We start from the raw sequence: 23,644 nt of genomic DNA, 5'->3' as shown, positions 1-23,644 counted from the left end.
TTTATTCACCGGACTCAGGGCCAGTGTTCATGTGGCCTCTGGGGCATCTGTGACCCGCTTCTCTTCCCTGTCATTCCAGGCAAAGCCTGTGGGGAAGGGTGTCACCGTAAAAGCTGCCTCCACACCCACCAAGGGGCCCTCAGGCCAAGGGACTGCCCCAGCACCCCCTGGGAAGGCAGGGCCTGCAATGGCCCCGGTCAAAGCTGAGGTGCAAGAAGACTCCTCAGAGAGCAGTGAAGATGACTCCGACAGTGAGGAGGCAGCCAAAGCTCCAGCCCAGGTGAGGCCGACGAAGAGCCAGCCCATCCCACCCACACCAGAGCCTGGGGCAGGGCTGAGGAGAGGCTTTTCTGGGCTGCCCCCGGTGTGCAGAAACCTCAGGGGCAGCCTCAGCTCAGCCTCCTTCCCTACTTTTCACTGTCTCCTCCACCTGTCAGAGACAGCAGGGTCTCCCCCGTGGCCTTTTGAGCTCCTGTTGAGATTCCTTATGCCTTCCACACGCTCTGTAGAGCACCCCATCTGCCAGGTGCTGTCCCGGCTCCCTCAGGGAGTCCCCAGTCTAGGCAGGGGCCGTGGACGTGTGCCCAGGTTATTCCGGCATGGTGTGCTGAGGTTGAGAATAGAGCACGTGCCCGGGCTAACAGCATGGCAGTTGATAGCATCTAGGGGTTTCCAGGAATGAGGGCCTCCTGGAAAGTGGCATTGGGAACTCTGGGCTAAAAGAGCTGGCCAGGTGAAGTGGAGTGTTCCAGGCAAAGAAACTAGCGTGTGTGAAGGCCCAGAGGGTGGTAGAGCACCTAGCCTGAGTGAACCGCCCCAAGCCGAGCATTTTGGTGGAATCACTGAGGGAGATGGTGTGGCAGGGGCCGACTACCTGAGTTCAAGTCCCAGCTTCGTGTTCTAGCAAGTGACGGAATCCATCCAGGGCCTTTGTTTTACTCTTCTGTAAATTGGAAATCAACCTTCACAGGATTGGGAATATAACGAGATCTCACCTGCCACACCCAGCAACGGGCCTGCGCATTGCTGGCTCCCTCATCTGCCTCCCTGAGGGTGGGCCAGGCTGATGGGGAACAGAATCAGGAGTCCTCACCCAGTCCGGAAGAGATAAGTGGGGAAAAGTGAAGATCACTCATGCTCTGTGCTCACTCTCCATTTTATTATTTGTAATTGTCACTCTTTCCCCCACCCAGTAACCACTCAGAGGTTAGTCATTTCTTTTTTTTCCCCTATACCAAAGCACACATTTTCTATGGATTTTTTGGGGGGGAGGGGTCCCCTTCTCCTTGTTGCCTTGTGGGACCCAGGTTCCTGTGATTCCCCTAATGAGGTTTTGACCTGTGTGTGGGCCCTGCTGGAGTCCCAGCCCAACAGCTCCTATCCCGTAAGCTATAGACACATCCCAGACCAATGCCTGAAAAGTTTCATTGTGCTCATTGCTTAAGTATTTGTCTTCCCACCTGAGCCTCCCACCAGTACCATTTGCTTTGGTTTCTGGAGGAGGAAATTAGAGTTTGGGAGAGTTGTTTGCTGACCTGCTTCGGCCCAGCCAGCCAGTGAGGGTCCAAGCTGGGCCCGGGCCCCAGTGTGCCTGCCTCAAAAGCCTTTGGCTTGCACACATCCTTCTGCTTCATCTTGGCCCAAACTTTTCCAACCACAGACATGATTATGCTCTGGGGCCTTAGTTTCTTCCAAGGTGCAAAATAAAGCGGCTAATCTCTTTCTAGGGGCCCAGCTTTGTAGCCGGATGCCTTGTCAGAAGATGGTGCCTCGCCTAGCTTCAGGAGGCCTGAACTGCCTCCACTGAGACAGGCTGGTCTGATAGGAGTCTTGTCTGAAGAATAAGGATAATCCTCTGTTGGGGGGTTCTGGTGAGGATGAAATGAGAGAATCCTTATATGGCCTCCCTCTCAAAATGCCCTCTGTACACACTCAGTCGGTCCCACACTGCTCAGTATCGCTGGGGTCAGGTGAGTCAGATAGTCTTTGGGCCAGCTCAGAGGAAACCGTCCATGTGAGAGCTGACGTTCAAAACAAAGTAACAAAGACAGGACTGGTCTGGAAAACCAGGTGTGCCAGAGACTGAGGAATGTTCTCTGTTGAAATGCCATAGGAAGAGAGCCCTTGCGTGAAAAGGGTGGGAGAGATGGCCAGTCAGCATGTGATGACTGGCTGAATGAGTGGTAGGGTGCCTTCAGGGCCCAACCTCGTGTTATATGTTGATCGTACGTCTTCTGTTAAGATTTTATTTGTCAGAGAGCACAAGCAGGGGGAGCAGCAGGCAGAGGGAGAAGCAGACTTCCCACTGAGCAAGGAGCCTGATGCGGGACTCAATCCCAGGACCCTGGGATCATGACTTGAGCTGAAGGCAGACACTTAACCGACTGAGCCACCCAGGCGTCCCTGTTGATCTTGTATCTTACGACTTTACATTTGCTCACCTGTTTTCCTGGCTTTTGTAGATTCCTTGGGATTTTCTATATACAAACCATGTTGTCTGTGAATAAGGACAGTTCTACTTTTTCCTCTTCAATTTAGACTGCATTTATTTCTTTTTCTTGCCTTACTGCAGTGGCTAGATCCTCCAGTACAATGCTGAATAACAGTGGTGAGAACAGACACCCTTGCCTTGTTTCTCATTTAGGTTATAGCATTCAGTCTTTCACTGTTGAGTATGATTTTAGCTCTAAGTATTTCAAAGATGCCCTTTATCAGGATGAAGAAGTTCTTTTTTTAAAAGATTTTATTTTTAAGTAAGCTCTACACCCATCATAGGGCTTGAACTCACAACCCCAAGATCAACAGTCACATGCTATACCGACTGAGCCAGTCAGCGCCCCAAAGAAGTTCTTTTCTGTTCTTAGTTCGTTGAGTTTTTGTTATGAATTGAAGTTGAATTTTTGTTAAATGCTTTTTTCTGTTGAAGCGATCTTACTGTTTTTTTCCTGTTCTATTAATGCAATATATTGCACTTGATTTTCAGGTGTTAAATCAACCTTTCGTTCTTGCTATAAATCCCACTTGGTCATGCTGTATATTCCTTTTTCTTTGTTGCTGGATTTGGTTTGCTAAGGTTTTTGTGTCTGTATCCATCAGGAATATTAGTCTATGGTTTTTGTGTAGTGTCTTGGCCTGGGTTTGGTATCCAGCTCATATTGGCCTCATGAAATGGATTTGGTAGTGTTCTCTCCTTTGTTTTCTGACAGTTTATGTTGGATTGGTATTATTTCTTCTTCCTTAATGGAATTCACCAATAAAAACACTTGGGCCTGGATTTTTTGTGTGTGGACGATTTTTAATTACTAAATCAGTTTTGAAAATTACTATTGGTCTATTCAGGGTTTTTTGCTTCTTGAGCCAGTTACATTTTATACCTTCTGGTAATTTTGTGCACACTTAATAATTTGTGCCTTTTGGGGCGCACAGTCAGCTGACTTCCGACTTGGTTTTGGCTCAGGTCATGATCTCAGGGTTGTGGGACTGACCCCACATAGGGCTCTGCGCTCAGCAGGGGGTCTGCTTGACTCTCTCGCTCCCACTGGTGTGCTCTTGCTCTCCCTCTAAAATAAACCTTTAAAAATAATAATAATTTGTGCCTCTCTAGAAACTTGTATGTTTTCATCTCCATTATCTAATTTGTTGGCATAAATTTGTTCATAATATTCCCTTATAATCTTTCTTAATTTCCATTGGGCCTATAAGTGATGTCCTGCTTTCGTCCTAATTTTCAATAATTTGTGTCTTCTGTCCTGTTTCTTTGTCAGCCTAGCGAAAGACTTAACCTATTTTGTTGTTCTTTTCAAAGAAATAACTTGTAGTCCCATTGCTTTTTCTGTCATTTTCTGTTTTTTATTTCGTTAATGTCCACTCTGATCATCATTATTCCTTTCTTCAGGACTGATTTGCTCTTCTCTTTCTAGCTTTTTTTTTTTTTTTAAAGATTTTATTTATTTATTTGACAGAGAGAGAGACAGCCAGAGAGAGAGGGAACACAAGCAGGGGGAATGGGAGAGGAAGAAGCAGGCTCCCAGTGGAGGAACCCGATGTGGGGCTCGATCCCATAACACCAGGATCATGCCCTGAGCCAAAGGGCAGACGCTTAACGACTGAGCCACCCAGGCGCCCCTCTTTCTAGCTTCTTAAGATGGAATCTTAAATTATTTATTGTAGCTCTTTTTTTCCCCTAATGTAAGTATTTAAAACAATGAATTTCCCTATAAGGACTGCAGTAGCTTCATCCCATGAATTTTGAAATGTTGGTTTCTTTTATTCTTATTCTTTGAACCATGGGTTATTTAGAAGTGGGTTAGATTCCAAATGTCTGGGACTGTGTAGATTGCTTTCTTTTTTTCTTTTTAAGATTTTATTTATTTATTGAGAGAGAGAGAGAGCACAAGCATGGGAGGGACAGAGGGAGAAGCGGACTCCCCACTGGGTAGGAAGCCAGACCTGGGGCTTGATCCCAGGGTCCCGAGATCATGACCTGAGCCAAAGGCAGGCGCTTAACTGTCTGAGCCACCCAGGCGCCCCCTTGTGATCGATTTCTAATTTAATCCCTCTATGCCAGAAAATATATTTGGTGTGATTTCAGTCTTTTTAAATGTATTGAGACTTGTGAGGTCAACTTGGTCCTGGTGTCTTTTCTGTTTTCTTAAGTGAATGTCAAAGACATGGCTCCCCTCTGGATGACTTTTCTGTGCTGATGAGCGCCTGACTTCAGCCAGGCATAGTCGTTGCTTTAGAGGGCTTTCTTTCTTGAAGTACAGTTCTTAGTTTCACTTGGTGTCGTGTGGATGTCGTGTCACTGATCAGATGACATGAGGCAGGGGCCTCCAAATGAGGCAGGGGCCTAGAGACACTGCCTGATGCCTCATTCTACCTCCTATTAGCCTGGTTTGCTTTCACACTACTGTCAGCGATCTCACCGCCAAAGATTTTACTCTTCGTTGCCCTCGTCTCTCTAGGTCTGTGTTTGCTTGGATACCCCAAGAGGGTTTTGGGGAATCCCTTGGATATCAGTTAAGATTAGGTTAAAATGAAGAAAACTTCAAGCCATGGTTTTCTCTTGTTCTGCCATTCTGAGTACATGGCTCCTGCCTCATAGACTAAGATGGCTGCTAGAGCTCCAGCTGTTACCTCAGCATTTCTTCCAGCTGGGAGGAAGAAGACCCATGTTTTCTACCTGTGTAAGAAACTTGAATGGTATCCTCGACTTCCATTCTGTTAGCCAGAAGTTAAACTCGTGGCTGCCTGGCTGAAAAGGGAGCCTGGAAAATACCTCTGCCCTGGGTAGGCACATGCTTAGCCAACATGAAGAAAAGTGTTCGCGATAACGAGTTTATGTGCCAGGCACCATGCTAAACACTGTGACTCTCCCATTTAATCCTTGTGAAAACCCTGTGGGTGGGCCTTGTTAGCCCCATTTTACAGAGAAGGAAACTGAGGCCCAGAGAGGTCAGTGATTTGCCCAGATTTGCACAACAGTTAACTGGAGGAGCAAGAATCCAGACTCAGGCATCTGACTCCAGAATCGATGTTCTTGGCTTAACCACTCTGCTGCATCTCACCTTTTCCCTTCTGTAATTCCTGCTTCTTCCAGGTGAAGGCCTCAGTGAAAACCCTGCAGAGCAAAACCAACCCAGCTCCCGCTAGAGCAGCTTCAGCCAAAGCGGCAGCAGCCGCTCCGGGAAAAGTGGTCCCTGCGGCTGCTCAAGCCAAGCAGCAGTCCCCGGCCAAGGCAAGTGAAGCCCAGGAGGCGCCAGAGGTGGGGTGGAGAGGAGGGCCACGCAGTTGGCTCAGCCCAGCCAGGGCCCTGCACAGGCGGGAGAGACTTCTGCACAGTCACACCGTGGGAGGGCGTAACCTAAATGGAACCATGCTGTCTGCCTCCTTCCCTAATACTGTTACCTTCTCACAATTCAGGTAAAGCCACCAGCAAGAACCCCCCAGAGCAACGCCGTCTCCGCGAGGGGCCAGGGGTCCGTGCCAGCCGTGGGGAAGGCAGTGGCCACAGCAGCCCAGGCCCAGCAGGGGCCAGTCAAGAGCCCACAGGAGGACTCAGAGAGCAGCGAGGAGGAGTCGGACAGTGACGGGGAGGCCCCCACCCAGGTGAGGCCCGGGGAGAGTGGAGAACAACTCTTCGGTCCCTTTGGCGCTCTCACCTAATTCTGTGTCTCTCATGCCAGGCGAAGCCCTCAGGGCACACCCCCCAGGTCAGAACTGCCTCAGCCCCTGACAAGGGGTTCTCCAGGAAAGGGGCTGCAGCAGCCGCTCCCAGGAAGACAGGAGCCACAGCCAGCCAGGCCGGGAAGCCGGAGGAGGACTCGGAGAGCAGCAGTGAGGAGGAGTCGGACAGCGAGGAGGAGGCGCCGGCCCAGGTGAGGCCTAATGAGGAAGCCGCTGCAACACCAGGCCTCTGAGCCGCCACCACCCACTCCTCGCTCACGACTTGGGTTCAGGGCCAGGTGAGGAAAGAAGACCAGATGAAAGCCGTGACTCCTGGACCCTTACCCCAGCTGCTGTCCTCTGTGTCTCTTCAGGGGAAACCTGCCGTGAAGCCCCCCCAGACCAAGGCCTCCCTGATGAAAGGTGTCCCGGGCACTCCCGCACCTGCCAAGGCCTCCACAGCACAAGCGGACACACCAGCCCCACAGAAGGCTAGACCAGCAATTCCTGCCAAGGTAAATGAGGCCAGGAGTCCCAGGATGTCACAGGGAGTCTCGAGGAGGCTTGGGCTGTGATGCAGGTACCAGGAGGCACTGGGGAGCTAGAGGAAGCCCCCTCCCTCACCTGGGCCTGGGACCCCAGGAAGGCACGTGCATCTGCCCAGGGACAGCTCAGCTGGGTGAAGCCTGGGGAAAGGGAGGGAGGAGCCGACTTCTATCTGGACGATTTCCCTTCTGTCTGTGTGCAGAAAGCAGCAGGGGTGGCTTTGTCCTGCAGAAGTTCAGGGACACAGACTCCAGGACGTAGAGGGTTCGCAGGTGTGATGGCCTGGCAGCTGACATTGAGCCTTGCTGTCAGGAGAGGCAGTAGAAGGTCGTGGTGGCAGCCAGGGCAAACTGGAGAGCTCTGGTCCCAACTAGAGAGACGGTCCTCATCAGCTCCAGCGGTCGATTGTGACCTTGTGGAACCGTACCTGTGTGTGTGGCCAACATCTTCGTTTCTTAAGGGAAGCTGGAAATCCCTGTGCCAGGCCGAGCTCCAACCCCTCTTAGATTGCTGTTTTCTTCAGGAGTTAAACAAGCACCAAGAAGTCTCTTAAATGCTCCTAGCACTGCCGTCAGCACATCAGACCAGCCCCGGGTGCTCTTTCTCACTGGTAGAGACTAAGGGGTGAAAGATGTTGGCTCTGCCTTTACAGGGCCTGTAGTCAGTAGGGCAAGATGAAGTAGCAGATTATTGGAGAAGATTCTGGTAGTGTTCTGTCTGATGGAGCTGGGAGAACAGGTCTCTAAGAGGCCAGAAGAGACGGTTGAGCAGAGCTTGAAGGAAGACCAGGGGTTCACCAGACAAAAGTGGAGCCAGGCACTCCGGCGCGGGGGGTTGCCAGGGGAGGGAGTGTGAAGTCAGGCGGGTTCCACAAAGGCCAGCCACGCTGTAGGCAGTAGTCGCTTCCAGTTGTTCGTTACCAGGCACATTTATGGGGGCCTAAATGCCAGGCTAAGACACAGGGCTCCCAGCCATGTTTAGACATAGCAGTATTTTGATTTGTTTTTTAAGTTTGAAGTGGGTTCCTGGATCAGGACAGCCTACTCTGCGGGAGAGAACCTAATTCCAAGAGCTTAAAGTGGGACCGGTTACCTCGTAGCGCACGAAGCTTTGGGGTAAAGCTGCTCTAAAGGTGGTTCCTTCGGCCTGGCATCGTGGGGGACCCAGATTTCTTCCGTCTTACGCTCATTGTCATGGCGGGGTGCAGCATCTCCAGAAGAGCTAGGAAGTCCCCCAGCTGACCTCCCTTCCCCTCACCTCGTTGCGCTGGTGAAAAAAACCAAGGCCGCCCACTGATAAGGGGCCTCTGGTTCTGTGATTGGCTGGGAGAGGGGCCCACCCTCCCCAGAGCGTGGTGAGGAGTGGGGGGCTAGCAGACCAGAGTCGGGGTTCTGTTAGCAAGGAAGAGACGGGGGCACAGCTATGGCGCTGTGCGTTGTCGCTGACCCATTTAAAAAGTAGGAAACAGCACAAATCAGGATCTTTTCACTGCTCTTGAGAAATTGGACTCGGGCAACATGGGTGGCTCTGCCACTTTGCTTGGTCGGACTGAGTCGTGAAGGGGGGCCTCTGCCCCTGCCCTGGGCTTCCCTGAGCTGGTCACCACCAGTGCCTCTCCTCCTCTGCCCCCGCCCCTACCGCAGCTCCTGCCCAGCCAGCCCCCCTCATTTAGGCCTAGTCTGGCAGGAGGGGGCGGCAGACTTGGGACACTTCCGGCTGGCTCGTGCTTTTACCTGGGGGTGTTACAGCCAGATGTGAGCACGCTGGGACTACTGGCTCACCTCTGCAACCTGTCCCAGGCTGCTGTCTCCTCTCATCCCGAGGCCTGGCCAACAGCACCGCAGCCCTCAGGTTTTAGTGGGGTCTGACTCCTATGTCCCTTTCAAGTTCAGAGTCAGCTCTGGAGGGAGCATTAGCAGAGTGGAAGCCTGTGTTTCCAGTGGCCGTGGGGCATACCGGACCAGTAGCTGTCCTCCCGTGTGTGTAGTAATGGGCCAGTAGCTGTCCTCCCATGGACAGCCAGCATATGAGAGGGTCCTTGCTCACTGTCTGTGGTTTCCCCACCCCAGACCCTCAGTCGTGTTCCCCCTCAGCTAACACCCCTGTCCCTTACCCGTGTGCTTGTCCCCTCAGAAGGAGGCTAACTCCAAAGCTGCCAGAAGCAAGCCCCTGGCCCCAGCACCCCCAGAGAAGAACGCAGAGGGGTCCTCAGAGAGCAGTGACGAGGAGCTGCCGGCCAGCCAGGTAGGCCCTTCTTTCTCTTTGGGACACTGCGGACACGGGGCAGCAGGCCCCTGGGAAGGGGGGAGTGAGGGCAGACCTTTGCCATTTAAACAGCACTTCACGGTCTCCCAGTTGATCATTCCTCTACCCCGGGAGGTAGGCAGCAGAGCATCATTGAACACAGAGCCAAACCGTGGAGGGTCAGTGCTGGCTCTCCCAGCCGCCAGTTCTGTGACCCCGGGCACACCCTAACCATCCTGAGGCCCGGACATCTGCACCGGAAGCAGGCAGGGTAGCGGTCCTCCCCCCGCGCCTGTGCGCAACATGCTGCCTGATGGCGAGTGCTTGTTTCTCCGGAAGGGCATGCACTGTGGCCCATTTGACGCATCAGGAATCAAAGCCCAGTGAGTTGAAGTCCATTTCCCAAATTCTCATGACCCATAAGAAGCCAGGGTAGGGGCGGATGCTGGCCCCCTGGCTCCCTGTACATCCCTGCTTGCCGTTTGGGACCGGGAGCCTTCTCCGCAGGGCTTGTCCCAATCCAGGGGGCATGTCCGGGACCTCACTCCGATGCCCGTGGCGTGCATTCACGTGCTCTGCTGCACCCGAAGGTTGGGACCAGGCCCACCTTGTCTCCCCAGCTTGCTAAGTCCAGGCCTCTGTGTGAGCCCCAGCCTTTCCGGCAGATGGCAGTGCCCTTTGTCCTGTAGCCCCAGGTACCTGGACGCCTCTGCCAGGTCCCCTCAGGGTCACTGGAGTCCTGCAATTGCCAGACCCTCTCCTTAACCACCTCTCTCGTGTACCTACCGTACTGCGTGCTGATCGGTCCAGCGGTGACGTCTGATGCTGTGTGCCACCCCCAGTGATGGGGTGGGGTGCTCGCTGCCGTTCTCTGCTCCGTAGCCCCGGTGATAAAAGTCCTGATGACCGGCTACACCTAATGTTATCAGTCACTTTCTGTGTGCCGAATCCCGTACTTCATTTTTCTGCTCGGTCCCCACAGCAGCCCTGAGGGTAGGTCCTTCTTTTATTCCCGTTCGAAGGAGGAAGGAGTGAGGCTCAGAGAAGTTGAGTGACCTGCCCTGGTGTCCCATGGCCAGGAACAAGCGGACAGACCTGGCGTTTGAATACAGGCCGTCCGTACTGTGTCCGTGGCCTGGCCCTTGCCTGTGCTGTCCTCTCTCCAGGGCAAGAGGAGGGTGACCTGGGCTTTGCTCTCTGGCTGTCCGGGCGCCCTGAGAAGGCCGCCTCCCTCCCTGAGCAGGATCGGGACAGCTGGGAGGGAGGGGGCTGCCTCGCCCTGCTTGCGGGGGCAGAGTAACACAATTAAAATGAGCGTCATGCTTAAACTGAACCATTTAATTGGTACGTTAGTCCTGAAGATTCTGGAGTCCCTATTAAAAAAGAAACAGGAAAAAAGTTGGCATTTTGTGCATTTCCCTAGGAGGATTTAGGGGAGACAGAGCAGCCTGAGGAAGCCACAGCCTCTGCTCACCACTGGAGGGGTTTCAGCTCCTTCCCCCCCAGCTCCCTCATTATGATTAGTGTCACTGTTTCGCATCTGTCAAGTACTCCTCGATGGACGAGCTTCACTCTGTTTTTATTAGCCTATCAGTGGAGAAAAGGGATCGATGCCAGAGTTGTGGGCAGAGCTTCAGGCTGAGAGGCAGGGGCGACTGTGGCTCCATTCCTAGGCTCCCTCTCTGTGCCTCAGTCTCCCCACCTGCAAGGATGGACCCCAGACTCTGTCTCTGAGATACACGGGGGGGGGGGGGGTGGTCTGTGGCGCAGCCCTGTTGTGCTGGCATTACAACCCCAGGCCAGGGTCTGCTGGCGTAGGTACCGTATTAAAAAGACCTAAGGCCTGCCCTCAACATTTCAGGGAGAGTTAGAGAGAAAGACCCGGAAAGAACTGAATTAGGGTGTTAAGTCGGAGCCCTGGCATGGTTGGTCCTGGAAGGAGCTCCTGTGTGGTGCCGAGAGAGCTGACTTCCCGTCCCTCTCTGGCACAGTTTGCTGGTCACCCTGGGGGAGGCCACTTGCCCTCTCTTGAGCCTCAGCCTTCTCAACCCATGGGATGACATTCCCCGGGGGCTGGTGAGCCGCGAGGCTGCAGGCCCACCCCTGGAGAGAGGGATTTCCCAGCCCTTTCAGGTGGGGCTGGCCCAGGACCTGTTCGCTAGCCCCCAGGCAGCTCTGCGAGGGGCTCTGGGGTGCCTTCTCAGCTCTGTCCCTTACCCCCAGAGTTAACAGCCTGGGCCGGTCAGCCCCCTGCCCCCTGTCGGCCCCAGCCTGGAACGAGGGCACAGTCGGTGAGCTCAGCTGTGACAGCGGGCCCCCAGGTTTGTTCTGCAGTTGGAAGGGGATCCCTGCATTCCCTCTGGGCCCTGGCTGCACGGTGGCTGCAGGAAGGCCCAGCCGAATGCCCAGGCGAGGCCTCGCCAGCTTCCTGTGAATCTTTGTCACCCCGTGTGCTGTGCTTTGCAGTTGTCAGAGCGCATCAGAGCCCCTCCAGTGAGCGAGCCCAGGCTGGGATTACTAAGAGCCCTTTCAACAGGTGGGAAACGGAGGCCCTCACCACATGGTGAGGTCTGGCGGAGGTGGGATCAGAGGCGGGTTTCCCCGTGTCCCTGGGTCGCATGGCCCACCTTCTGAACGATGCGCTGCCACCACTGCACTGCGTCGTGTCCAGGGCTCAGCCCCGGGCCCCTCGTGTCCCTGCCCTCCCGCGCCAGGCCCCCTGTACCGCCCCCGGCGCCGAGGCCGTGTGGGCAGGTGGAACAGGGAGGGGGAGGCTTTCGCTGCTGAGCTGCTTTTAACATCCCAGACGCTATTGTTTGCCTCGGTGGGTTCGGTGCCTCTCTTCGTCCCCGACAATCTGTTCTTCTGTCTTCTCACATATATATAGATCCCCCCTCCCTCAACTGTAAGCCTTCTCCCACTTTCCATCCTTCTCTCTTTCATCATGTGGGAAGGCAGGCTCTGGAAGTGGCAGATCAGAGCAGCCGCGGGGGAGGCTGTTTGGCAAGGGTGGGAAGCGCCCTAGCCCAGCAGAACTCCCACCCTTGGGCGGGCACCTCTCTGCTTGACTTTTCATGATGTCTCAACCCCCCTCCCTGTGCTCGGGGCCGTGGAGGTGGGCGGGGTGGAGTAATGGGCAAGACTGGGTCCCAGACCCTGGCTTTGGGCAGCTTCCTCCTGCTGCCCTGTGTTTTCCCCCAGCCCAGAGAGGGCATGGCACTCAGACCGAGTCTGACCTCTGGGGATGGAAAGCGCAGGCTCGCCGGGCTCGCAGGCTCCGTGTGTGCGACATACCCTTGCGTGCAGTGGGCATATCCACCGGAGCCATGACCCTGGCCTGGTCCGCAGGATCCCGGGAGCGGCCGCTTTCTCTTTCTTCTACTGCCTCACTGGAAGCTGTAAAGCCTCCCCAGAGATAGACGAGGCATGAAGAACCCCCACGTGCCCTCCCCAGCCTCAGCGGGTCTGCACTCGTGCCCAGGCTTGCTTCCTGCAAACCCTCCGCCCCTTCCCCAGCACCCCTGGCTTCTTTTCTTTGAGAGGACAGCCACCATACAGTATCACCCCTAAGAAACTGGCCCGCACACTCGGCGTTCCGCTTCCCGGATTGTCTCATGTACGGTAGTCTTTGTACCCGGTGTGCTGGGAGAAGGGCCCACACAGGGCCACACACTGCATTGGGTCCCTTACGCTTGCACCTTGCCTTTCCCCTGTGCGGTTTGTTTGCTGGAGACATGGGGTCAGTGGAGCTGGGTCGTCGCACCCTGGGCCACAGCTCAGGAGGCTGCGCCAGTGTCTCTAGGGTGGGAGCCGCTCCCCAGGAGAACCGTGGGTGACGACCAGGCGGCTGAGGGCCATGCCGCTTGAGCACCTGGCTCGGCCAGCGTCTGTCCCTGAAGTTGCCAGAGGAAAGCAGGCTGAGTTGGCTCTTCTGGCCCTGGCTCTACTTCAGTGAAGCTGTGCAGCCTTGGGCAACCCTTGTCCCTTCTCTGGACTTCTAGTGTTGCCAACCATACAGTGGAGCTAGGAGTGCTGACCTCAGGCGCTCCTGTGGGCTCTGAGGTGCTGTGCGGGTCTTAGAGGTGCACGGGCCGGGGGCGCGCTGAGAGTGCTGGGGGGCGGCCGGAATGGCCTCTGCCTGGCCAAGCCTTTAATCACTAGGGGGGTATGTTTTGTTTTTGTTTTTCAAGGTGATTAAACCCCCTCTGATTTTTGTCGACCCTAATCGTAGTCCAGCTGGCCCAGCTGCTACCGCCACACAAGCCCCAGCTGCAAACACCCCGAGGAAGGCCCGGGCCTCGGAGAGCACAGCCAGGAGCTCCTCCTCTGAGAGTGAGGACGAGGATGTGATCCCCGCTACGCAGTGCTCTACTCCTGGTGAGCACAGGCCCGCCGTGCACGGCAGGCTGTTGTGCCCGAGCCGCCAGGCTCACCTGGGAGGGGCCGCCGGCGCACGCACGCGCGCGCACACACGCATGCACACCCCATTGCAGCCCCAAGGGGAGAGGCTGCTGGCTGAGTCACACAGCACGCAGTTGCTCCGGAGGGGCTTGAGGCCAGCTCTCATTGTTTCATCCCAACAAGGAGCTACCTGTGGTCCCCATTTCCGGAGATAGTATTGTCGGGACTTCTCTGCCAGCTCCAAGGGGTAGGACCCACGCCAGTGGCTAGAAGCTGCCGGCAGCAGGTTTCCGCAGAATCTAAGGAAGAGCTTTGTAACAACGGACCGCCTGAATGGGGACAGGGCGGGGAGGTAGTGAGCCTCCTGGTCCTGCTCACCTGTAAAGAGGGCTGGGTAATCCCTAACCAGACATCGTAGGCCAGGATTCCATCTGTCAGTGGGAGACCGACCCTCTCTGTGGTTTCTTTGACTTCTGAGAATCTGTGATGCTGCCAGTGCCATCAGAAAAATGGCTAATGTTGTTGTTATGACACTCTGTGAGGGTAATAATAAGACCTGGTTTTGGTGGGCTCATTAAACACAGAATAGCACGGAAGAAAAGATGTCGCTGTAATCCCCCTGTCTGGAATAATTACTGACGTTCTGGAACTGTTAACTTCCCAGACACTGCAACTGTGTCTGTGTTTTTAGTGAGGCCGTACTGTGCATGTTGCTCTGTAATTTTTACCTGACGGACGGTGACATGATGCATTTACCATGTGATTCCTGCTGGCCCCGGAGCTGTCCTCTGGGTGGCCTTAGCATAGTGTATGTGGGCAGTGCCGAGCCGGAGGAAGCTAAGGGCTTTGCGTGGGGGCTGTGGGGATATCACGAACACAGCGCTACAGCGAACACACGTTACAGCCTTTGCAAGCGACCGTGATATTCTTACGAAGACTCTCTAAAAGCACAGTGAGTCCCATTTGGTGACAGTGCCCCCCACCATTGCCCAGGTAGTGGCGTGGCCAGCTGAGGGGCAGCGTCATCGGACTGAAGTGTGGGGAGGGGCCAGGGAGAAATCCTGGGGTCACTGCCACAGCAGTCCTGTGATTCCCTTGAGCTCGTGACACGGAGCTAGTGACAACTCCTGGCTGTGAGGTTCAGGGAGGGCTTTTTTTTTTTTTTTTTTTTTTTTTTTTTTATTTATTTTTGTGAGAGAGAGCATGAGCCGGGGAATCAGGGACAGAGGAAGAAGCAGACTCCCCACCAAGCAGGGAGCCCTGGGGTCATGACCTGAGCTGAAGGTAGAGGCTTCACCGACTGAGCCCCCCAGGCGCCCTCTTAAAAAGGCTTCTGCTACAAATGTCGTGAGCACTGCGCCGCGTCCCCAGGAAGGGCTGATAATTGGGGATTGCTCCTTGTGTGCCCTGACTTGCGCCCCGTCCCGCTCCGTTTCAGCCAGTAGACCCAGCGCGACCGTGCTCTCGGCCCACGCAAGGCCAGCCGTCCGAGCCAGCGCTGTCGGGGCCAGCGGCAGTGAGGCGTCCGGTCGGGCGTCAGAAGGCAAGAAACAGGAGGTGCCCGTCGCTCAGGTACCTGGCAGGCGAGGGGGGGCTGTGCGGGCCGGCGCCCCCAGAAGGAGCCGCCCCCTCGCGGCCCGCGCCTTCCCTGGCTTGGCTGCGGCCCTGACCAGGCTCCCGGATGCCTCTGAGCAGCGAGGAACAGTAGTCTGGGAGCGTGTGGCTCCGCGCGCCCTCGGCAGCCGGTCCAGTGCGGTTGTGCTTTTGGTTTGTGTTCTTTTTCCCCCCCGGTCTGGAAGTGCTGTGAACAAACCTTGCCCTTCTTAGTGTGGGTAATGGTGACTTGCTGGCCTTCGCCGTTTTCGGCGTGTTTCTGTTGCGTCTTTGCCTAAATCTACAGCCTGAGCAGGGTAGCGTTAGCGGCGAGCGGCAGAGCCGAGCGCTGCCCCTTGGCAAGACCGCTGAGGCCTGTCCGGGATTAGGCAGGCCCAGAGCCCGGGTCTCCTCACTCCTCACCCAGCTCCTGGGCCATGTGGGTTAGTTTTCCCTTCCCATTGCACCCCGCCCCTCTCTTCTAAGAGGGCAGGAGGGAGCTGGGCACCCCTAGCCCAGAGGGGCTCGTCACGAGCTACAGCCCAAGAGAAGCTTCCTGGGAGCATGGGTGCTGGCTAGCTGTGCTGTGGTCGCTGCGCCCGGCAGCCTGCCTCCGTTCGGCCACTCGGCCGGCAGCCGGTGCTGGGCGTCTGTCCGCGCCAGGCCCTGGAGGTGCCGCGGGAGGACAGCAGGGAGAGTGCTTTCCCTCACGGGCTGTGGAACAAGCAAGCCGAAGAGTGAAGTACTCACCAGCTGGTGGGTGCTTTGAAAGAAACTGAGTATAAGCCAGAGAATAAGGGGGGGAGCTGCTTCGGGAAGGATGGGCCCGAGCGGCCTCCCCAAGGAGGTGACACGGAGGTTAGAGAAGCGGCCAGGCCAGGGCGAGCAAGGGGGTACTCCAGGCTGGGGCACACGGGGTGGGACCCTCTGGGGAAGCACTTGGGCGGGAGAGCCGGACGAAGCAGAAGGCGAGAGGGCCCGGACAGGCCGTGGTGAGGCTGCCCAGCAGCAGAGAGGCAGTGGGGGTGCCTGGAGGTTTTCGGGGAGGCCCCGCCCAGCTCCTTTCCAGTGCCGTCTCCCTGACTGGTGGCGGACGTGGGGAGCAGGAGTGGCGCCGGGGAGACTTTGAGAGGCTGTTGTAGCCACGAGGCTAGAGACTCGTCCCAGGTGCAAGCTCAGATTGAGTTGGGGGGCCTCGGAGGGGACCCGAGCAGCTTCCCTCCCCTGGCTAGAAGCTGTCTTTGGATCCTCTGAGAACGATGTGATCAGCTGATAACCTGAAGCCTGGCCCTGTTTTCTGCCCTGATGGTGGCATTTCGCCCTTGACGATCCGTCAGTCCCTTACTCCAGCCCCGTGACTCCTTGTGCAGATATAGGTCCCCTCCTACCCCAGCCAGGATCTGACCAGGGCCTAGCACAGATGGCATCCTGAGGACCTGCGAGTCTCAGGGCTGCCTGTGGCTGTCCACAGGTGACAAAGAGGAGCCCTGCTCGCCTCCCGCTGACCCAGGCTGCCCTGAAGGTCCTTGCCCAGAAAGCCAGTGAGGCCCAGCCTCCTGCTGCCAGGACCCCGTCTTCCAGTGGGGTGAGCTGGGGAGCCTGGTGGTGGTGGTGGAGCCAGGCCCCATCCTGGAGGGGACAGTGAGCGAGGATGGCAGAGCAGAGAAGAGAGGGCCCAGGCAGGGGCCCAGGTCCCAGCGCCAGCACTTAGCCGCCCTGTGACTGGAGCATGCACGTGTCTCTGACCCACACCCCCAGCCTGTGCTGCCCGGCGGAGCGTTTATGGGAGGGCCAAGTGAGGCCCGGGCGTGAAGCCGCAAGCAGGCGCCCAGCCCTGAGGTACCTGGGGTGTTCGGTAGGCACCAAGTCCAAGTTTATTTCCCTTCATTTTTTCTTCTGTTCTCTCTCTCTCTCTCTGTCTCTCTGTCTCTCTCTCTCTTTTTTAACGAAATTAGGTTGACGGTGCTCTGGGAACACTCCCTGTGATGAGTCCCCAGAGCGCCCCTGTGCAGGCCAAGGGGACCAACAAGCTCAGAAAGCCTGAGGTTCCTGCAATCCAGCGGGCCACGGCCACTCCTGCCGGACACGCCAAAGCTAAGGCCTCTGACACCTCCAATGACAGTGCCGACAGCAGCGGCAGCTCTTCGGGGAGTGAGGAGGATGCTGACAGGCCCCGGATGGCTCCCTCGGCCCACAGGCCAGGTGAGGGTCCCAGGAGAAGGCTAGGTGGGCCCAGAGCGGGGCCAGGGCTGTCTGGCGGAGCACGAGGCTCCGGCCTCGGCTCTGTGTCTCCACTTGTTCAGAGGCCTGGGCCTAGTCATCCCATGCTGGGCCTCAGTTTCCCCACCTGTACAATCCCATGAGGAGGTTGATCCAAATGATACCAAAGATCTTCTAGCTCTACTGTTTGACCACTGCTGGCTTTTTACTGTCGGGCTCCCATAACTGACCCCCCAGAATCCCAGGGTCGTGCTTCCCGCACAGAAAAGCTGGGAACTATAAGTCAGGCCTCAGGAATTAGAACGGAAGTTTTGGCGTTCAGGTGTCTTGCTTAAAAGGCTGCAAACAGCCATTGATCTTGGAGGGAGTCATAGGAGCGGTTAAAGCCTTGGGCAGGAGGGTGAGGGTCCAGCGGAAGGCTCAGGCCATCCCAGGGCCTCCCGACAGCTGGCCTGTGCTCCCTCAGTAGGTCCGGCACCCTCCACGACGGAGACCTTGGTGGAGGAGACCACAGCAGAGTCCAGCGAGGACGAGGCGGTGGCACCCTCTCAGGTAACCGCGAGGGAGGGGACTGGCCCCTTGGGGGCCTTGGGGCGGGCACTCGAGGCCACCTGCTGCAGTGTTAGGCCGAGGCCATCCCCCGCGACAGGGCCCTGTGTCTCCCCCCGAGGTTCTGTTTCAGCATAAAGCCATACGTAGTGGACTCCTAGAGCCTGTAGAGAAGGCTTGCCTTGATTCTAGATGAGTCCCAGAAAAAAAGACATTTTGTAACAGATGGGATTTCTTTAAGGTTATCTTCTGTACATGGCAGGCGCTAGTGATTTTCCATTCGCGTTAGTACTAAGAGACTGTCTTCTTAGATGAGCCTGATGGGAATTTCTATCAATTAAAATAGTGCAGAAGGTACAGAGAAAGGGCTGACGTGCTCCCCGCCTGGCCCAGCAGGGTTGGCCCCATCTTAGGGGCTCCTGGGATAGCTTCCTCAGCAGGCCCGGCACTCAAGGGTGGGGCAGGGTTCTAGCCTCATTCACACTGGGTTTCTTCAGTCTCTCCTCTCAGGTTATGTGACCCCTGGGCCGACTCTGGCCAATTCCCAGGCTTCAAAGGCCACTCCTAGGCCAGACCACAACCCCTCGGCTTCCTCTACTTCCGCCACCACAGATGCCTCCAACGGCAAGCAGGAAGTGGAGCCCCGACATGTAGCAGGCACCGTATCCCCTAAAACAAGTGAGTCAAGGGCCACAGGAGACACAGTGGGACATGGAGGGACAAGGCAGTGGGCCCCTTCTTTCTCTCCCTCAGGCACAGTCCTAACCAGTATCGTCCTGTCTGTCACCAGGGCCTCTCCAGGCAAGGCCTGGTGCCCCACGCCCACGTGTCTGGCTCTTAGGATCTGGGCCGGCCGGGAAGTCGGGTTATCCAGCTCTGTGGGATGCTGGCGTGCCTAGTAGGGCAGTCTCTGCCTCAGAGCGGCCTTGGCTCTCCTCCGACTATCCCCGTTGACTTTGCTTTCTAACAAACAGACTCGTGGTCTGGGGGGTAGGAGCTCAGGGCAGCTCATCCAGAAGGCAGGAGCCACTTTCGGAGAAGTCTCTAGCACATGGCAGAGACCCCCGGTGATGGACTGGCTTGTTGTAAAGCCTCAGACCGGACCCTGGCCACGCTGGGCCTCTGTGTCTGAACAACACAGAGCAGGGTAGAGCCATCCAGTGAGTGTCCAGGCGTGGCACACACAGAAAACTGTCACGTGGTGTTTGGAGGGCGGACCGGAATTGCTGAGATCACCCAGCCTGGGGCATCAGCCAGCCAGCGCTGACTTTGCCAGCACTGAGGGACAGGGGTCTCTATTGGGCCCGTCTGGGACAGCTTTGGGCGTTAGACAGCTTTGGTGTTCTGGGGTGTTTGTAGGCAAGAGCGGAGAAGTGGGCTGCGTGGAGGGAGGCTGCCAGTGCAAGCTGCCCTCCTCAGCTTCCCTCTCCAAGCAACCCCTGCCCTTGCCAAGAAGCACCGAAGGGCTGAATTGGGCCTCGGTCTATGCTGGGAGCCCCTCCCGCTCCGCCTGCCGTCTGCGCCTCTCCTAGCCCACCCCAGCCCCGTGACGGGGAGCAGGGCCGAGCCACTGGCGCCTTTGGAGCCAGCGTGTAGGCATCTTGTGTCTGTGAGGCCCAGAATGAGTGGAAACCTGCTGAGTCACCTGGGAAGTTAGGGGCAGCACCGGGACAGTGCTGATGTCCCCCCGCACCCCCCATACCCCGTCCTTGGCTTTAGCTGCAGCTCGCCGGTGCTGGGTCAGCAGAAGAGTCATTGCTCACTTTCTTCCCCAGTGTTCTCTGTGAGAGGCGGGTGCGACAGGGAGACATTTTAGAGGGGGCTGTGGACGTTTTTTTTCACACGTGTAGTCAGCACACAATTATCAAAGGAGAGCAGAGGCGTGGAGAATTCTAAACAAAGGCTGCACCAGAAGTCCCTCTGGCAGGCAGCAGACCTGCTTAGTCAGCTGCCACGTGCGTATACACCATGCCCGTCACCCCCAGGCTGCCTTGTCCCCTGACCAGCTTTTATCATAGTCTGTGACGTAGAATAGAGGCCTCACTATTCATCTAAGCCCTTATTTTAACAAATGGAGAGACTGAGGCTGTGAGAGGAGCACGGTCCCACAGCACGCTGTTGGTAGGAGAACCTGGAATTCAAGGCCCTTGCCTCCCAGCTCTGGACTTCTGACTGGACAACACCGTCTCCCTCCTGTCTGACCTTCGTTTTGTTGATGGAGTTCACGCCTCTTCCTTAAGATTCTGGAGTCCTTTTCCATCTCCAACCTGACTTGAGTTTTTAGTGCAAGGAGATGAAAGAGCTAAGTTAAAGGAAAAAGCTAAGTTAGAAGCTGCTAGAAAGCTGAGGCAGGAGACCGGATGGGGCAGAGTGACTAATGGGCCACCCTTTTCCTGTCTGTACCATTGTCGGAGGAAGGTAGCTGTGTCCCTAGACCCCCCTTGGCTCTTACATGGTGAGCCTGTTTCTCTCCCCAGTGCGTGACCCCATGTGCTCTCTCCACAGGCAGAAGAGAGGCTAATCCCATGCCTCAGAAGCCCCGGAAGGCCAAGAAGGAGGCCGGGAGCCCTCAGGCCTCCATGCTGGCACTGCAAAACGACATCAGCCGGCGCCTCCTGAGCGAGCCCTGGCCCCTGAACGAGGCGCAGGTCCAGGCCTCCGTGGTGAAGGTCCTGACGGAGCTGCTGGAGCAGGAGAGGAAGAAGGCCACGGACGCCGCCAAGGAGAGCGGCAGGAAGGGCCGGCTGGGCCGCAAGCGGAAGCTGTCGGGGGACCAGACGGCCGCCAGAGCCCCCAAGAGCAAGAAGAAGAAGCAGCTGGTGGCCGGGGGAGGCGGGGAGGGTGGTGGCTCGCCAGAAAAGGCCCTCGGGACTCCCAAGGCCAAAGCCAAGAGAGACGGAGCAAGTGGTAACATCAAGGAGAAGAAGGAGAAAGAGTCTCCTGGCTCCCGAGGGGCCAAGGAAAAGCCTGAAAGGGAGCCAGGGACACTGAAGGTTGAGGGCGGAGACCAAGGCAACCCAAAGAGCAAGAAGGAGAAGAAGAAATCCGACAAGAGTAAGTGGCCGGCCAGCCGCAGCCTGGAGCAGGCTTCTGGGCGCAGGCCGAGAGCCCCGGTCAGCACGCCATGGGCAGGGGGACGCTCAGTGGGCATAGAAGGGAAAGACTACGAGCTGGTTTGTCTGGGGCGGGGGCATGGTGGTGGCGGAGCCAGAGCTGGATCCCAGAGCTCCTGGGCTGACCTGCTGGGGACATGGGGACATGGGGCTGCAGGGTGCGGCCTACACGCAGGCCACTGGAGCTCGCCCACAGCGGGCGGCCAGTTTCACGCGCACTTCAGCCTCCTGCTTCTGCGGCCCGGGCCCCTAGATAGCAGGTTCCCCTCGGAGCTCACGGTAGCTGGCCCTTCCTGAGCTCTGCACTAGACTCCACAAGCCCTGAACCTCCTTTCTTCCAGCCCTGTCTATACCTTAGGCGATAGTCCTGTTCACAGGTAGAATGTAACTTTGTAAAATGTGTGTAAGTTTTAAACAGTGAGTTAAAAATAGTAGTAGTCCAGGTCGCCTGTGGATGGGGCAGAAATCATGAGGCAAGCCCCATGGGCTCTCAGACCAGGGCAGGTGGTCACAGAGGCCTGGGGCCTGTGTTTTGATGGGTCCCCACAGAGTGGAGAGAACTGGGGACCTGGCATTGGGAGGAGTGGTTCTAGGATCCCTCGAGACGAGCCCTGTCTCTTGACATTAACACCAACCCCACCATGCTTCTGTTACTTAGGGGGTTTACGTTCTTTCCTTAGAGAAAAAAGACAAAGAAAAAAAGGAAAAGAAGAAGAAAGTAAAAAAGGCCTCAACCAAAGACCCTGACTCACCATTCCAGAAGAAAAAAAAGAAAAAGGTAGCGTGAGTTCCTGAGGGGTCTCCAGCCAGAAGAACCCAGACGCAGTCCCCAGGGTGAATGTGATGAGCTCCGTCCTGTGTGTGTCAGCGTCCTGGTGGGGCGGGCCAGACCTGGTCCCTGCCCCCTATCCATTCTCAGGGTCCAGGGGTTGGGGGCTTGTGAACTGTGACACACTGGAGAAGATGGGTGGAAGGCAGGTACCACCTGCGGGGAGGACATGGTCTGTGTGTGTAGAAGCCACGGGAGTGACCCTGTCTTTATCTGTGAGGTGGAAGGATGTTCTTGGGATGGGTGAAGAAAGGAGAGCCCCAAGGTGGGGGGCAGGGAGGCCAGCCAGGCAGGCTAAGGTGAGAGGAGACATTCCCTGGGATGTGTGTACCCCAGCTGGCGGGGTATCCCCACCACAGAAACACACCCCTCCGCTTTATGGCTTCCAAAGGCTGATCACCGGAATAGGGGGGCCTCCACACCTTACGTGGTGCAGTTCTCACGTGGCCAGCGGGGCCTCAGCTGTGTTCAGAAAAGCTGAGCATCTGTTGGCTTCCGTGTCTTGGGCTCCTTCCTGGACAAATGGGGGTCCCATCCCTGCCCTTGGGGATCCCTTTATACCCAATATCTGTTCTGGGCGAGCTGCGAGTCGTCGGTAGAGAACCGTCACATCGCTCCTGGGTGTGGGGCGCGGGCAGCATGGGCGGCAGGGCTGCTTCAGTTACAGGGGCCTCGTACTTCTCTCCTCACAGAAGAAGACAGCAGAGCAGACTGTCTGAGGGGCACACGGCGACAGGTATGATGCCTGGCCCGGGGATCCCACTGACCTCCCCTCTCTGGTGAGGGTGGGAGGGTAACTAGCATCTGTCCTCGTCGCGGGGGCCAGGCAGCGGGAAGGAGCGGGGGCTGGAGAAAGTGGTTCAAGGTCAGTGGGGCCAGTGAGGCGATGCCAGAAGTCAGAGCTGCAGAATTAGAAGGATCCAGAACAGTGCCTCTTTGTAGAGGAGGATGAGGCTCGAGGTCAAGTACAGCTCGGTCTCTCCCCACCACTGTCCGCTTTCTCTTCCTTGTGATTCTGTATTTGAGGGCGTTCCTCGTGGGGAGGAAGATGGTTTCCGCAGGATAAGCCGTTCCGATGGAGCTGTGCTGTCCGGGTGGTGGTGCAGGGGCTGATGGGGCCCCAGCAGCCACCAGCCTCCTGGAGTTGGGGGGCACAGAGCCTGCCTGGCTGGCGGCGAGGATCCAGTGGAGTGCTGAGACGCTCAGCCCCGTTCCTGGGACCCGTCCGTGCTCACGTGTCCGTGGTGGCCCGTGCTCCTCCCCTGGATGTGTTTCCTTCACCCAGGGATTTCTTAGCCAAGTGGTGACCAGCCCCATGCCTCTGCCCACCATGGGTTGGAATTGAACCTTTAACTTCCCTCCCTCTGCAGAAGAAGCCAGCCAGCCGCAGTGCCCGTGCTGGCTGAGCTAGTGAGCCCTGCAGAGAGGCTGGTCCGAGGAGGAGGAGGAAAAGCATCCGGCTCCAGTGACTGGTACTCACCGACTCCGCGTCTGACTTCTGTCCTGACACAGAATGCTTCATAGAGATGTGTACAGTATATATATATTTTTTTAAGTGACTTGCCCCTCCCCCTTCAAACCCGACGTGCCCAGAGGCCTCAGGACTTTCCACCTCTTGGCCCTGCAGACCTAGCAAGGCCCAGCCTGCAGCTCCTTCCACATCTCTGGTCTCTGGCTGATGCTGAGGCTTTGTCCTCTGTCAGTTTTTCCCTGTTTTGTTTGTGGTTTTTTGTAACAACTTCAGAAAATAAAAGGCTTGAAGGAAAGGTGCGAGTTCCCAGCACATCCAGGACAAACATTTTGCAGTTGACTTATTCTGGGAGGGGAGAGTCTGGCTGACACCTGGAGGTGAGCAGACCACCACTCAGCATTTGTTCTTGACGACACATCAAGGCTCTGCAACGCTGTGGTGAGTGGAACGGACAGGTTGCCAGAGAACGAGACTCTGCGAAGGTGCCGCAGGTGCTGAGTCAGCGTGGGGAAG

The 23,644-nt window shown here is 56.6% G+C and overlaps 1 protein-coding gene across 7 annotated transcripts in view; it reads left to right on the top strand.

Moving 5' to 3' along the window:
* Positions 1-23,640, top strand: part of TCOF1 (treacle ribosome biogenesis factor 1) — a 38,048-nt gene extending 14,408 nt beyond the window's left edge. For 2 of the 7 annotated variants that reach the window (XM_087867855.1, XM_045815291.2), the window contains 16 exons: positions 80-280; positions 5,600-5,737; positions 5,923-6,108; positions 6,186-6,377; positions 6,540-6,680; positions 8,845-8,955; positions 13,146-13,332; positions 14,795-14,928; positions 16,421-16,534; positions 16,905-17,151; positions 17,636-17,721; positions 18,216-18,396; positions 20,224-20,772; positions 21,512-21,609; positions 22,353-22,396; positions 23,031-23,639. In XM_087867855.1, the coding sequence (XP_087723981.1) occupies positions 80-280; positions 5,600-5,737; positions 5,923-6,108; positions 6,186-6,377; positions 6,540-6,680; positions 8,845-8,955; positions 13,146-13,332; positions 14,795-14,928; positions 16,421-16,534; positions 16,905-17,151; positions 17,636-17,721; positions 18,216-18,396; positions 20,224-20,772; positions 21,512-21,609; positions 22,353-22,379 (2,592 nt within the window). In that variant the 3' untranslated portion in view covers positions 22,380-22,396; positions 23,031-23,639. Of the gene's footprint in view, positions 1-79; positions 281-5,599; positions 5,738-5,922; positions 6,109-6,185; positions 6,378-6,539; positions 6,681-8,844; positions 8,956-13,145; positions 13,333-14,794; positions 14,929-16,420; positions 16,535-16,904; positions 17,152-17,635; positions 17,722-18,215; positions 18,397-20,223; positions 20,773-21,511; positions 21,610-22,352; positions 22,397-23,030 lie in introns of all 7 variants that reach the window. The other 5 variants (XM_045815296.2, XM_045815292.2, XM_045815294.2 and 2 more) reach the window with 5 other exon arrangements.
* The last annotated feature ends 4 nt before the right edge of the window (positions 23,641-23,644 follow it).

The sequence above is a fragment of the Ursus americanus genome, chromosome 15 (genome assembly GCF_024610735.1).
Source record: "Ursus americanus isolate L20-20 chromosome 15, mUrsAme1.1.p, whole genome shotgun sequence".
NCBI lineage: Eukaryota > Metazoa > Chordata > Mammalia > Carnivora > Ursidae > Ursus > Ursus americanus.
Note: the sequence above shows the minus strand (reverse complement) of the source record. Positions and strands in the feature narration are given on the sequence as shown.